The 15,651-nt window shown below is 36.7% G+C and overlaps 1 protein-coding gene across 2 annotated transcripts; it reads right to left on the reverse strand.

The window, feature by feature from the left end:
• Positions 1-8,596: 8,596 nt before the first annotated feature.
• Positions 8,597-11,662, reverse strand: LOC137711019 (uncharacterized). 2 transcript variants are annotated; one of them, XM_068450212.1, is made up of 3 exons: positions 10,335-11,662; positions 9,375-9,557; positions 8,597-8,711 (listed from the first exon to the last, which is right to left on the reverse strand). In XM_068450212.1, the coding sequence occupies exon 1, from the start codon at positions 11,515-11,517 to the stop codon at positions 10,339-10,341; it is 1,179 nt and encodes a 392-aa protein (XP_068306313.1). In that variant the 5' UTR covers positions 11,518-11,662; the 3' UTR covers positions 8,597-8,711; positions 9,375-9,557; positions 10,335-10,338. The 2 variants fall into 2 exon arrangements, with proteins under 2 accessions (XP_068306313.1, XP_068306314.1); XM_068450213.1 differs by lacking the exon at positions 8,597-8,711 and adding an exon at positions 9,072-9,154.
• Positions 11,663-15,651: the final 3,989 nt, after the last annotated feature.

The raw sequence follows: 15,651 nt of genomic DNA on the forward strand, positions 1-15,651 counted from the left end.
TTGAATATGGCTGGTAGGTTGCAAGGTTCCTGATACATGTGAAAATAATCTATAATTATAACTTACTTGTGTAGAAAATTGGTTTTTCAATTGACGTTTGGATGATTTCTACAATCAAATTGAAATGCTAAAGTTTTATGCAGGTTTTCAACACTAATAATCTCTATACTTGAACAAATGTTTGAATAAATCTTCACCAAAGTGGGAATTATTAGGAAATTTTGTTCAAGGGATTATTAATTGAATTTTGTGAGTGACAATTCATTGCATAAGACCAATCTTTCAAAAGAAAGAAATAGTGAATGGCTTGAACTGTGATGTAGTGTGTAGTATTTTATAAAAGTTTAAAGTCAACTTTGTTCCCTTGTCCAAAGACATGATTTGAGTTGTAACTTGAAATTTTTGTGAAATAGCTCTGCAAATAAGGATGCATGATTAAGATTGCATAACTGATATTTTATGTCTCTTGCCCAAAGGTGTTACATAAAATTGCATGTCATGGTTATTCACTCAATGACTAGTTTATCTGCATAAGGCAGAATTGAGGCTCAGTTGGAAGCATTAGGCAAACTCATTGGAGTTTGATAAAGGATCGAATATGATTGTATCATATTTGATGTTGTTTCATATATATATGCAATGTTTGAAATGATGAATTACTAATCAAACCGAGGTTTAATGAGCTGGTTATTGTAAAAGGCTTATCATTGGAGCCAAACAATGGCTTGACAATGATGTTTGGTTTGATCAGTGGGAGTGTAAATAATAGACATGTTAAATATGTTTATTTGCTCTGTTAATATCATGCATGAGTAGTTTTGGGGGATGTGATTTCAGAGTGTTAGTACAAATTAAGAAGTACTAATTTTCTGGGGTTCAACTTTTGAAGCTATTCATGGCAGATGTGAGTTGTTGTATGGTTGACATGACTTGAGTGATCACAAAGGATTGGCTTAATACGTTGGACAAGGAACATGATAAGTGGAAATTCAAAAGTGGGAGAATGGTACCTAAACGTGGGTTCAAACCAATTAGGAGTCATGGCCATGTCAATAACTGATCTCCTAGAATTAAGGGAAAGGGAGACAGGTTGATGGACATCAAATATCTATCAGTGAAAGAACATGTGAGAAAGGGTGAAATCACGATTGAGCATATTGAAACAAATTCAATGATAGCTGACCCTTTGACTAAGCCATTGGCAGTAGGAGTATTCAAGGATCATGTCTCTAAGATGGGAGTGCTTGAATCTCTAGAATCTGCTGAAGTGTGGGAGTGAGAAAAACTTGATGTAAGTCACATGTATATTTCAAATATGTCTTCGAATGTTATTTATGTTGTTCACTATCAAGACCTACTAAATCATATGCGCTTGTTGAGCCTATTGGTTGTCTGAGTTGCTGACAGTATGCATGTATATGTCTATTCTAGTGTCTTGATGATTGGACATGAATAATTCGAGGGATGCAATTCGATGAATGCATCAGGATCTTCCAAAGTTGATCCATGAAATGACTGTTTTGAATGAATGAAGGAATTTAAATTCATTGAAAAGTCTAAAGTTTCTTTCTACATATTAATTTTAAGTATTTGTGGTTTCAGGGTGCTTGTGTTGTCTACAAACACATGATTTTCTGGAATTCAAATATTTGAATTAATTATAGTAGTTGAAAGGAAGTTAGTATGCGTGAAACTTGATGTGATCACATGAGGTATCAGTGTTGTGAAAGGCATGACTTTGATTATAATGTTTAGTCTGTGTCCATGTGGGAGAATGTTGGATACCTAATTGGACTTGACTAACATTATAAGTATATAAAACTATCTTACTTTTAATCATCATCTGCTGCAATTGCAGCAGAGTTTTGTTCACAGATTGCAACACGCGCATGCAAATAAACAAAGCAACTGGAAGTTGCATCCTTGCTGTCTATGAGTCATCTGTCAGTATACACATGCAGTGACCTTGCTGTCCACTATGCATAATCATACATGCTTAACGTGGGAACCATATTCCAATCTGTAAAGCACAATGCACTGCATGTGGATCATCATGACATGGAGTGGATGAAACAGCAGATTGACTTGGGTTAACACCAACAACTCAGTAACTGATTTCCACGATAGATGGAAATCAGATGAAATCTGTATATATATAATCCAATTCCCTACTTGTGAAGTATCGTTCTGAGATTAAGGGTTCTATCACCTTTGGAACATAAGGTCTTAAACAAGTAGAAGAATTGCATTTCAACAAAGAAGGATGACTGCTCCAGGTATCATATATAAACTGCATGAATGTAATCTGGGATACTTGTTATACATCAAGTTTATATTTATATCAGTTTCTAACAGGTAACACCTCACTTTGCCGGGAAGGCTAATGAGATGACCTCTACCAACAAGGATTCGGAAATCCTTCTTGACCGAGACTTGGATAAATAACTAGTCGGCCTCGAAACAGTGCTGTTTATCCAAACTGAAGGTGCTCCTTGATCGACTGATTTTACGACTCCATTGTTGTATATCCAAACTGAAGATATTGCCGGTTGCCTTCGCAGTGCAGTTTATCCAAACTGAACATGTGTTGGCAGAAAAAGAAAATAAAACTCTCAAGATTGTTGAGAGTTTTCGCGTATACAGAGCGAGAGTTTGCGTAGGGCAGTTTGTGTGTTGAATTGGAGGGGCTTTCCATCTTGCACATCATCTTATATTTATAGCAGCGAGGTCTCCTTCACACTCTTTAGCTGCGACCTACCAATACGTTTTCCAAATTGCACCCGTCTCTCTCTGATGTTATTGGAATATTCTTGATATACCACCAGTGACCAAACCAAATCCCTTTTGATCTCCTTGTGAACTTAAATTTCTTGATAGAAATTCAGCGCGTGTGTCGAGCCCAATAACATGGCCTTCCATTAATATTAAAACAACTAATCCAGTCATGTTCTCTAAATCCACACACTTCAACATGCAAAGCTAATTGCAAGCAGATTGCAATATCACCTCACCTGTCATTATCACTCACATTATTTTTTACTTCATCAGTATCCCATGCATGCATTAAGATCATGCATCCTAACAATTATTATCAAACCCATGCTGCTCCAATCCGATGACAAGAGTCCCAATTCCATTTGAACTACACCGCTTGCTTGGAGATATAATGCTAATATAATTCTGTCTTCTAATAATTATTATGATAATAAATCATAATATTATCCTTTAACAAAATTATCTTTACTTTTCTATCTAACGGTATGGAGCTATGCTCACTCAACGACCTTGATTGCACGGGTCGATGGTATAAAATCGGATCCAAACAACTTTATAGTCAGCATCGTCTTGGCAAAGTAATCAAATAACCTGTCCAGTATTCTTGATTGTAGATGTTTTGACCAAAAGGTTATTTGGAAGCTTTATCAGTTGGGCCTGCAGAAGATAAGCAATCAGAAACATAACCATGAACATTAAGCCTCGTATCATTGCTACCACAACATAGAAATCAGAAATAAAAACATGTGCAGTATGCCAATGTTCCGAAATATGACTAGTGTATCCAGGTGATAAGATGAAAATTACGGGTTAGAATGACTACTTCTCATTGCATGATGATGTACAGTTATAGTTATACTTCATGTTCGGAAACATGGAAGAAGAAAAACTTTCAGGAGATTAACCTTATCGACATGGCCAAGGATTATTCAAAAATTACGTAAACAGTGAAAATGAACCATACCAAGAGCACAACCCAGCCCAATAAATGATCGGGTAGAGGTTGGGTTGAGTTTATGCGGGTTTTTCCTTCATTATATCCCGATGATCGGATTTGAAATCGGGTTGGGCATTGGCGGATTCGGGTTAGTCCAACCCAAGTTGATACCCTTATATGTGCATGAGTGAATTCGAGCTCAAAATCAGGCTGGGTTTGGGTTGACATGGGCGAGCAAGAAATCAACCCAACCCAACCCAATCAATGATCAGGTTGAGGTTGCGTTGCATTCGTCGGGTTTATTCTTCATTATCACCCGTCCATATGATTCGAAATTGGGTTGTGCATGTGCGGATTCAGGTTGACCCAACCTAAGTTACAACTTTAGTGGCCCCTATATAAGTTAGTTCCACATCACACTTAGAGATCAAGCATATTATTTAAACATTATGTTTATTATTTATTAGCCCCAAAGCCAACTATGTGTAGTTAGCACATAATCAGAAGTGAAGCAAAATAACATAATAATAAAAAGTTTGATCGATGTGAGGGTATGCACATTCAACGTTAACACATTCAAGCGTTGCACTTCACACTTAAGTAATCCCCTGTAGTCAACCACACTGGTGTATTTACCATTTTTTTACTTTTTGTGGGACGATTACTTGGCACATGCATACATGGTTAACACACAGAACATTGGTTAAAGTATATGGAAACTATTGCAGCCAACATTAGAAGAGCATTTTTTCACAAATGCTGCTTCAGCTACTCCTGCAAAACAAAAACAAAATGATTCAAAGTTAGGATTAGTTGAGCAAGTCTACGATTCAGATAGTTTACGCTTGTTATGTGTCAACGTTCATAATTAGTTCATGACCTTATCATCCTTCATTGATTAATAGTGTATGCCCAAGAAAAATTCACCCGATGCAATGACCAAGAAGAAGAGGACCAAGCTAATAGCAATCTTAGAAGTAGTCTTCTCCACAGTTTTTCAATTGTGCCTGAGATTGATTTGATTGATATTTCAAGGGTTGTTGTATAATGTGGTAACGGGCATGAAAGACATTAACACAACCTAACCCAATAAATGAGCGGGTTGAGGTCGGGTTGTGTTTGTGCTGGGTTTTTACTTCATTATATCCCAATGATCATATTTGAAATTGGGTTGGGCAAGGGCAAATTTAGGTTGCCTCAACCCAAGTTGATCTCCTAATATGTGCATGAGTGAATTCGGGCTCAAAATCAAGTTGGGTTAGGTTGACATTGTCGGGCAACACATCAACCCAATAAAGATTGGGTTGAGATCGGGTTGGGTTTAGGCTGGTTTTTTCTTGATTATAACTCATCCAATCAGATTCGAATTGTGTTTGAAATGTGCAGATTTAGCTTGACCCAGCCCATGTTTCATCCTTAGTGACCCATATATAAGTCAGTTCCACATCACACTTAGAGATCGAGCATATTATTGAAACATTATGTTTGTTATTTATTTAAAAAAATTAGCCCCAAACCCAACTATGCGTAGTTAGCATATAATCAGAAATGTAGCAAAATAACATAATAAGAACAAGTTTGATTAATGCGAGGGTATGCTTTTACATTCGCATTTACACACATTCAAGTGTTGCATCTTCACACTTAAGTAATCCCCAGCGGTCAACCACACTGGTACATTTACCATTTTTCACTTTTTGCAGGACGATGACTTGGCACGTGCATACGTGGTTAACGTAAAAAACTATGCCTGAAGTACATGGAAAACTATTGCAGTCAGCATTAATAGAGCATATTTTCACAAATGATGCTTCAGCTACTCCTGCAAAAACAAAAACAAAATGATTCAAAGTTAGGATTAGTTGAGCAAGTATACAATTCAGATAGTTAACGCTTGTAATGTGTCGACGTTTAGAATTAGTTCATGACCATCATCCTTCAGTATTTGATAGTGTATGACCAAGAAAAACTCACCCGCTGCAATGACCAAGAAGAAGAGGACCAAGCTGATGGTAATCGTAGAAGTAGTTTTCCCCACAGTTTATCCATTGTGCCTAAGCTTGATTTGATTGATATTTCAAGGGTTGTTGTATAATGTAGGAATGGGCAGGCAAGACATTAACACAACCCAACTGTATAAATGAGCAGGTTAAGGTCGAGTTGGGTTGGTGCCCGTTTTTTTTTTTTTTTTTTTTTCCATTATATCCCGACGATCAGATTTGAAATTCGGTTTGGCATGGGCGAATTTACTTTGGCCCAACCCAAGTTGATCCCTAATACATGCATGAGTGAATTTAGGCTCAAAATCATGCTAGGTTAGGTTGACATTATTGGGCAGGACATCAACCTAATAAAGATTGGGTTGAGGTTGTGTTGGGTTTGGGCCGGTATTTTCTTTATTATAACTCGTCTGATCAGATTCCACATTGGGTTAGGCATGTGCGGATTTGGGTTGACCCAACCCAAGTTTCACCCGTAGTGACTCATATATAAGTCAGTTCCACATCCCACTTAGAGATTGAGCATATTATTGAAATATTATGGTTGTTATTTATTTAAAAAAGATTAGCCCCAAAGCCAATTGTGTGTAGTTAGCACATAATCAGAAATGTAATATCATAATAAGAACAAGTTTGATTAATGCAAGGGTACGCATTTACATTCGCTATTAACACATTCAAGTGTTGCATCTTCACACTTAAGTAATTCCCTGCAGTCAGCTACACTGGTACATTTACCATTTTTCACCTTTTGCAAGATGATGACTTGGCATGGCCCAAACCTAATACAACCTTAACCCAATCATTTATTGGGTTGGCTTGGGTTGATGTTTTGCCCAACCAAGTCAACCCAAACCCAACCTGATTTTGAGCTCAAATTCACTCATGCACATATTAGGGGATCAACTTGGGTTGGGCCAACCCGAATTAGCCCATGCCCAACCCGATTTCAAATTTGATTGAACGGGTTATAATGAAGAAAAAAACTCGTCCAAACCCAACCCAACCTCAACCTTATTATTTATTGAGTTGGGTTTTGTATATGTCTTGTCGGCCCATGTCAATCCAGACCCAACCTATTGCAAGTTGAGTTGGGTCATCCACACTCTGCCTATGCCTAACCTGATTTAAAATTGGATCAGACAGGTTGTAATGAAGAAAAAACTCATCGAAACTCAACCCGACCTCAAACCAATGATTATGTGTAAATAAAATTTTAACTAATATTGACGTTGTTTAGTTCAAATTTTTAAAAATCATGCAAGATAAGGTTTTATAAAATTAAACTAAATAAAGTTGAGCAAACTAGAACCTATTTAAAACTCGAACCTGACTAAACTCGTATAAACCCAAATCCAACCCAAACTTGAAGGTTGGGTTAGGGTTGGATTCACCATCCAACCCACCCAACCCGAATTGTGAATGGAGTTCGGATTCTAATTTCATATGCAGACGGTCAATTGCTCAAGATATAATATATGGCGGGCAATAATATATCAAAATCTATATGAAGAATATTCTTGTTTACTTTCTTAATTTCTCTGCATTTCACTTTCTTTCTCCTTTCTTACGAGATGGGTTCCATCATTTGGTATCCACAGCCTGGTTCCACACTGATAGGGACTTGGGTGCAGATGCTGGTGATAGAAATTTGCACCGCCGTGGTGGAGGCGAGAATCGATGCTCGCCGCATTCCGATTTCCTTACAAGAGATGATTTCAATTCTTGTATGGCTGAAATCAGGAAAAACTTGACCGAAAGGGCCGTCGTTCAGCAATCGATCATAGATGAGTTAATATCATTGCGAGCTTGTGGCCATTTTTCGATTCCAAGGGGAGAGCTATCACGCTTAACTTGGGAACTTGGTTCGCGTTTATACTCATCCGAGGGGAGAGTTATATGCTACTGGAATCGCATAACCAACGTTTCCAACTATGAAAAACCTGACCCTATCCACCCCTATTCTCTCAACTCCATCGACTTCCATCACTACCAATCGATTCCATTGGAGAGATACTCTTCTCCGCCAGACACACACTCCGACCCGGTTAACACATATCCTACACAACACTCAGTTGTCTACCCTAAGGCCAGTGCCGACACTAAACACCTCTACTTGTAGCAATGGCATCCGTCGTTATGTAATACAAATAGTGTACTATTACAGTATGAATGAAATACTAAAAGGTTCATTCCGGTGTGGGAGCTTCCACCCTTCCACCAAGGCCGCAATCATTTTTCCAAAGAAATGATTACATCAAAGATGGCCGTCAGCGTTTTCCTCCTCTTCTTGGTCATTGCATCCGGTGAGTTTTTCTTATTCTTTTCTACGCCCTCACTGGTGCATTCTTTGCAAAAATAGTCTACTATCAGCTGACAACATCTTGTTATATTGCCCAGTGGAACTTTCGGACCTTTGTCTGCAACTCTTTTGATAGTTTGAAATTAGATGGATTATTGCCAAGGATTACAACAACCACCACCGAGCTTTATCCCACGAAGTGAGGTCGACTGTATGAACCCTAAAACAGCACTGTGCTCGGAAAATAGGGGCAAAAGCTAAGACTCTGGGATATATAGTTTTAGCTTTGTTATGGGTAATCTGGGCGGAAAGGAATAGGATGGTTCGTTAGGATTTTGTAGGCAAGGGCAGCAACAGTGGGGAGGTGTGGGAGAAAGCTTGTTTAGTCTGCTGTTAGAGTTTCCAAATTATCAAAAGCTTTGGAAATATCTATGGAAGCTTAAATAATTAACCACATAAATCATCACAACGATATTCATCACGGGTGTCAAATTCATGATTCATAATATTGCGAAAGAAAATCACTCAATCAATAATCGAGAATCGAGACATGGCATATAAACGTTATCAATGTAAGTAAAAGATTATTAACCGATATAATTCTAATCAATTATTAATCCATCACTCTCCTACCTCGACTCCAAAGCTAGCAAAGTCTCTTTCCTTAGCTTTCTCGAGCACTAAGGCACCTCCAAGTCTAATGCCAAACGTCGGAGTAAAACGAAATCACAAACAGAGCAAAAGTTAGAATATTGTAATATAAAACAGAAAACTTATATAATTTTCCAGTTCTGCGGACAGAATATGAGCAGATATTTTACCAATCAAAACTCAATGAAAATTTATGAATTTCCATTCTTTGGAATGCTTGAAGAACCATATTTTCAAGATATAAATTTTGTTAAAATCTGAGCTCTGGACTGAGGGAAATCACGAGTTAAAATAACAAGTATGTGCACAAATCTGCACCAGAGTTTTACACGGGTTCAAGGGAACCTGTTTGAACATGGCCCATCAAATTTCAATGAAAATCTTCGTGTAAATACTCACTTTAAAGCTTATGAATCCCTCTTCAATCCTATGGAAAACAAGTCTGAAAACAAGCTTGCTAATGAAACCCAAAACTGAAAGTTCTGAAATCTGCACCAAGAAAATTTTGAACACTTGCAACTTATTCTTTTGATTTTCCAGTGATTCAAACAGGATCATAAGAACGCGAAATAGATACTGGAAGGGTTTGTTTTCAGACCAAAATATGGAGTAAAACATGAAAACTTAATTGAAAAGAATTACTCTAGACACCCAAAATGAAGAACAATTAAAAAAAATATTGGAATTTGAAGAACTCGTGAAAACTGACCTTGAGAACTTCTTCCTCAGAACTTTAGAACTTCCACTCTCCCACTAATTTTATATTACTTTTTGTAGAGAAAGAGAATATGGATATTGATTTGGTTTGAAATTGTTCTTGCAGGATAAACTACTACGCTTCTACGGTTCTACCTCTACCTCCATAGCTGAGATTAGTTAGCTTCTCCACCTCCTGCTTAAAAATTCCATCCCTTAGTAAGAGCCATCCACCTTATGCTTTGATAGCCTATATTAATAAGCACACTAGGGTGCTCACACATCACTTGGGGGAAGATTTGTATGAAGAACATAGAACAAAGAAAAACAATGAAGCAAAGGTTGCTGGAAACGGTGATCATACTGACCTTGTTCCTTGGGCTACAATATTGTTGATCTTAGAAACATAGTTTCAGTCCGAATAAGTGAAAGCCACAACATATAAAATTTGAGCTAACAAAATTCACGATATTACGTGTGCGCTATATATATATATAGGTTCTAAAATACGGGTCTTTACACACCTAGCAATCAATTTACTTTTTAAAGCAAAGTCTAGTTCATCAGTCTGTTAAGCAACTCAGTACTAAACTATATTTGTCCTGTCTTTCAAATTATAAAAATATACGTTTATATACATCAGCTAACAGTATAACAAAAGTAGTAATTTGTAAACCTTATCAGAGTTCCAATTTAAAATGAATCAAGGCAATTAACTCAGTTAACAATATAATGACGCTAGGCAGTAAGTAAATTTGTGAATTCAAAAGTAATAAAACTTCTTTTTCATCATAAGAAATAAACCTCACGGATGTGATCTTTACAACAGATTTCCAATGTTTCATGATTTAAACTACCCTGAGAAATCCTGCCATACTACCAACGCTACAAATTCATTCATTCAAGAAGATAGCATGGCTTACCCTATACATTCAAATCAAAGAAATAATTCAGCATTGCACATATACCGAACCTTGCTAAGTGGTAGCGGCCTTGATAGCTCTCTGCAATTCAGACTCCACATCAACAGCATGATTGGTAGGCTTTTTCTGTTCCATTTGTGCATTCTCTTCTCTGACCTTCTTCTTGTTCCTCCACTGTTCGAACCCCCCAGAAGTCTCACTCGAAGGCGGCAGCAATCTCTTCCCAACAACATCATTCTTCTCACTATGAAAACGCTTTGAAGAAACTCCAAACTTCATATCCTCCAACCTCTGCTTCATCTCCCTATTTTCCTTCTCCAAGACCTCCAAATCCCTTCTCATCCAAAAGCACATCCCCTTTAACAACTCCATGTCACCCACATTGCCCTCAGAACTCTTCTCCTCCTCTACCTTCACCTCCTCAACTCTCTCAATACCAATCTTATTCACTGTCAAATAAGGCATCGTTTTAACAAACTTTGCAGGAAGACTCACACCCCAGCGCATATTCACCACCAAGCTTTTTGTGACCGGCAACACAGTCCTTGCCATCACAGCAATTCCAGAAAACAACCCATCTTTCCCACCATTCTTCCAACCCAACGACCTCTCCGCCGCAGACCCAATTCCACCGTTCGAATGAGCTCCACAATTATCCCTATATTCGCCATTTTTGGCGCCGGAAGGCTCCAACCTCAGCTCCTGCCAAACAGATGACCCTTCAGAGACAAGCCCATTACCAAAACCACCATTTAAAGGAGACCCAGAATCCAAATGGTCACCAACATCGGAGGAAGACCCCGAAATTTGTTTGAAATTAGGGTCGGAAAAGGTGGATTTTTTGAGTGAAAAGTTGCCAAATTGGGGCTTGATGTGGAGAGAGAAAGTGGGGTTTGTGTGGGAGAGAGAGAAGTGAGCAGTGAAAACAAGAGGGGAGTTTTTTGGGGAGCCAAAGAGGCCAAGACCAGACTTGAGGGAGAGAGAGAAAGGGGAGGGTGCGGTGGAGGAGTGAGAGTAAGAGAGTCTGACGGAAGGGCCAGAAGAGAAGTTGGAGGAGAGAGAAAATGAGAGGTGAGAGGAAGACTTGGTGGCGGCGGCGGCGGATGAAATGGTGGCAATGGAAGAAGTAAAAGGTTGGTTGAATATGGTTACGGGTACCTTTGCCTTTATCAGTGGGTTGCGGTGGTACTGGAACTCTTGTTGGTCTTCTGGAAGCTTGAGGGAGATCTTCATCTCTGTGTGTGTGTTGGGTTCAACTGATCGAGAGGGTTTTTCTCTCTGTCTCTAAGGAGCAACTGAAGCAGGTACTTGATTGGGTTGGGACTCGGAAGTACAGGAAAGGGAGAGCCTCCTGGGTTCCTTTCTGGGAAACTTGAAATTGAAAAACAATGATTACTTTTGGGCTTCCAAGCTTAACTATTTTTGTTCAATTTTGTTGGTTGATTTCTTTTAATTTATTTAATTTAACAGGCAAACATAAAAAGAGGTGTCACAGTTGTTTTCCTTTTGTTTAGTATCCCTTATTTATCCATCAAACACTTGTCCATTCAATTAGAAAATAAATTGATTTTTTCGTGTCTGAATTCTCTTCCAGTAATTTAAATGAATTTAATATAAATTATTTTATCGTTTATGAAAATCTCTCTCAAATCAACTTAAAATCATGTTAAACACAAGAGAATCTCTTATGTACCCAAGATATCAAGTCACTATGACTCTTACCAATCAAAGTGAGTGTTAAATTTTTTTTGAGAAGAGCTTTGGCTCCGTAAGGTTAAGGAGGAATTTCTCTTACACTTTGTAACATATTCACAGAATTTCGTGTTTATAATTAAAACCATTCATATTATAAATCATTCTATCAAGATCATCGCAGTAAAAAATCTATTAAAATTAAGATCTTTTAGAAAATTAATAGTAGCAAATAAGTAGATGGTTTATAATACTTTTACTGAATCTGTCTATTCATTTTTATAAAGCTTGATGATTAAACGATCTAAGTTTTAGTTGATTTTTTGTGGAGATAATTTTTACATATTGATTTATTATATGAACAGTTTCAATCATAAATACAAAGTTTTGTGAATATATCACGAGGTACTTTAAGGAGAAATTTTTTCTCAATTCTTGAAGAGCCAAGTCTTTCTTAATCTTATTGATCTTTTCTCTCCTCTTATATACAAATAGACTTTCCACGTTGAAATATCACACTCACAAACAAAAACGATAAGTAAACACAGGTTTATATACGTGGGGCTCGCTCGCGTGTTGATATGCATAATGAAACTCATGGACTAATTTTTTTTTTTAATGGACTATTTTTTTTTTTTTTAAAAAGGACAACTAGTGGTAAGTTATTATTATCTCTTATTTTCGAGAGTCGAAAAATTTCATAAAAACATTTTAACCTTTTCTTAACTATTAGTCTGACTTTCACATCAACCGTGGATTTTGAACATGCGAGATCATGGTTTGGCAGAGTCCAGATCCATCCTCAACATAGCAAGCTGATGGAGGAATTGGCCCAACATTATTGGCTAAGGAATGATCTCGCATGATCAGCAAACGGGACAACAGTCCCTACAACGTGGCCGTGTCACAAGCCATGATATCTGATGACCCGCGGTTTAACAGGCCTCCGTAAAAGAGATGGATTTTTTCCCTTCTTATTCTCATTATTTTTTATCTTTTTTTCTCATATTTTACTTTTTACGTTATTGTTTTTATAAAAAAATAATATAAAATGTTGAAGGGGCGGTTTATCAGTAACCGTTCAAGTGAGAGAAAAGGGAAGGGGAGAGAGATTATGAGAGGAGAAAATTATGCTTCCTCCATAAGGAGGCAGATTGTCTGCCCTCCTTAGGGATGGCAACGGTTCGGTTTGGAGATGAAAATGTTATATCCATCCCCATAACCACGAAAAGTAACCATATCCATAACTGCAAATTAACTATCGGGGATTATCCATGACCATATCCACTGGGTAACGGATTTTCAATCGGTTATCAGTTATATCCATCTTCGTTAAAAAATTAAAAAAAATTATATTCATCCAATTAATGCACTATAAATTTTAGTAGATACTAATTCCATCATTAAATAGCAACATCCAATTACAAAAAAACATAACAATATATTTGGAGCTGTTCATGATAAGCCAATATCATAAATTGGTCCAATAAAAAAGAAAAAGAGGACAAAAGCAAATACGAAAGGAAGACAAAACAAATTGATTCAATGAATTAATTTCTTGACAGTGAGACTCTTGAAGAGAGATGAATCTGATAAACTTGGAACATTTGATAATTGATATATAAAATGATTCAATGAATTAATTTGGTTAAGTATAACAATACGAGTATTGAATTGATGAGGTTGTTGGTATGCCCCATGCATGATGTTTGGTGCATAATAAAGATAATATAGGGTTTGATGCATGCATAATGAATTAGTATAGGGAGGGTTCGGTAAATTGAATAAAATTATATTATATATCAAATACACACACACACACACACACACACACACAATATATTCGGGTCGAATTCGGGGACGGATATGGATTGGGGACCCATATAACCATATCCAAAACCATAACCGAACAAAGTTCACGGTTTTTCCCCATATCCATACCATACCCGAAATTTCATATCCAAATCCAATCCATTTAGATAGTTATCCACGGTTATCGGATTTAACGGTTAGAATTCTCATCCCTAGCCCTCCTGATATGGTACCCTCCCTATGCCCTCCTATTTGTGCGGTCACGATTAAGCCACGTCAACATTTTATATTCCTATTACTTTTTGTCTTATTATGTCTATAAAAAAATCAATATAAAATGTTAATGTGGCTTAACTGTGATCGTACAAAATAGAAAGATATAATGAGGGCATTATATTAGGAGTGCAGACAATCTGCCTCCCCTCCATAAATGGGACTCTTAATTGTTTCCCTTTGTCATGTCTCCAAAGTCAAACAGCTAAATGACTTAATGGGCGAGATAAGGAGTCTTACCCCAACCAACGAGGACATCACACGTATTCTAACCTGTTTATTGATCTTTTGGTTGCATGGGCACCTGAATAATTTCATGTGTGGAATTCGTTCGCAAAAAGAAAAATTAAAAAGGAAATGATTTTTTGCACACCTATTATTTATTAAAAAGTTGTGGAGAACAAGAAAAATGATTCCCAATTAAAATTGAAAGTGATAGAAGTGTCTAGGATCCCCGTTATGCCTGGCTAATAAGGCTATATGCAGCACCTGCCTTTATTTTTCTTTCATTTTGTTTTCAAGTGTAACATGAGATGGGGACCATACAGATACAGAACGTGATTTTCTTTGTTTTTATTTTTATTTTTATTTTTAATATGCTCTTTCTCTTATAGATTTATAGAATATGCTTCTGTGATCAGAATTTTTTGAGCACCTGGTATAACAGATATTTTCATGTCCGATCGCCACATGTCCATTTGACCCCTAAAATTAAAGAATCTTTGTGAGGATCCGGTAAATCCTTAAATCATATCTGAAAACTTACCACAATATACGATGAACGGATATAATTTGAGAATCTCCAGAATTCTCATTCAAAATTAGAATGCTCACTGCAACGAGAAAGAGAGAGAGTCAAAGACTACACGTCGTTTATTTGACCAAATTGTCAATGAGTAGTACGCTTAGAATGGGATGGCAATAGTGCGATTTGGGTGGGCGATGAGCGTTTTTAAATGACTGAAGAATTTTTGGAAAATATTTTTAAAATAAATTATATTTTTAGGTAAAATTCAAAATAGATTTTAGAAAAATACTTTAAATATTTTCTGTAACATGTACATATTTGATCATTCTTCTGAAAAGTATTTAAAATGTTTTTGAAACTCAAACAATTTTATCAAAAGCGTTTTTTAACATTTTAAAACACTTTTAAACGAGCCTGCAAATCAATTACTGTAACTGCCGTGCTGTGTATATAGGGGCTCCATTCGATACACGGTGCTCCATTAAGTTTTATTAAAATATTATATATGTATATTATTATTATTATTATTATAAGCATAAAACATAATAAACACCCCATATACTATTATAGCAACATTAAGTACTATAATAACACTTTTTATTTTTGAACAAATGAAACTAAGGGGCACGAAACTGGGTTGAGCTTCACAGTAGTGGTTGAAATTCGTTTTTGGCGAACTTAGTACATCTTACTCACAAATGAACAAGAATACAACTATTTAGTACAAATGAACAAGAATACAACTATTTAGTACTAAATGACGAATCCTGTGAAATTAAAAAAAAAAAAAAAAAAAAAAAAAAAAAAGTAGGAAGGGGACCTTGCAGACTCTAGACCGAGAG

Source organism: Pyrus communis, chromosome 12, assembly GCF_963583255.1.
Source record: "Pyrus communis chromosome 12, drPyrComm1.1, whole genome shotgun sequence".
NCBI classification, from domain to species: Eukaryota; Viridiplantae; Streptophyta; class Magnoliopsida; order Rosales; family Rosaceae; genus Pyrus; species Pyrus communis.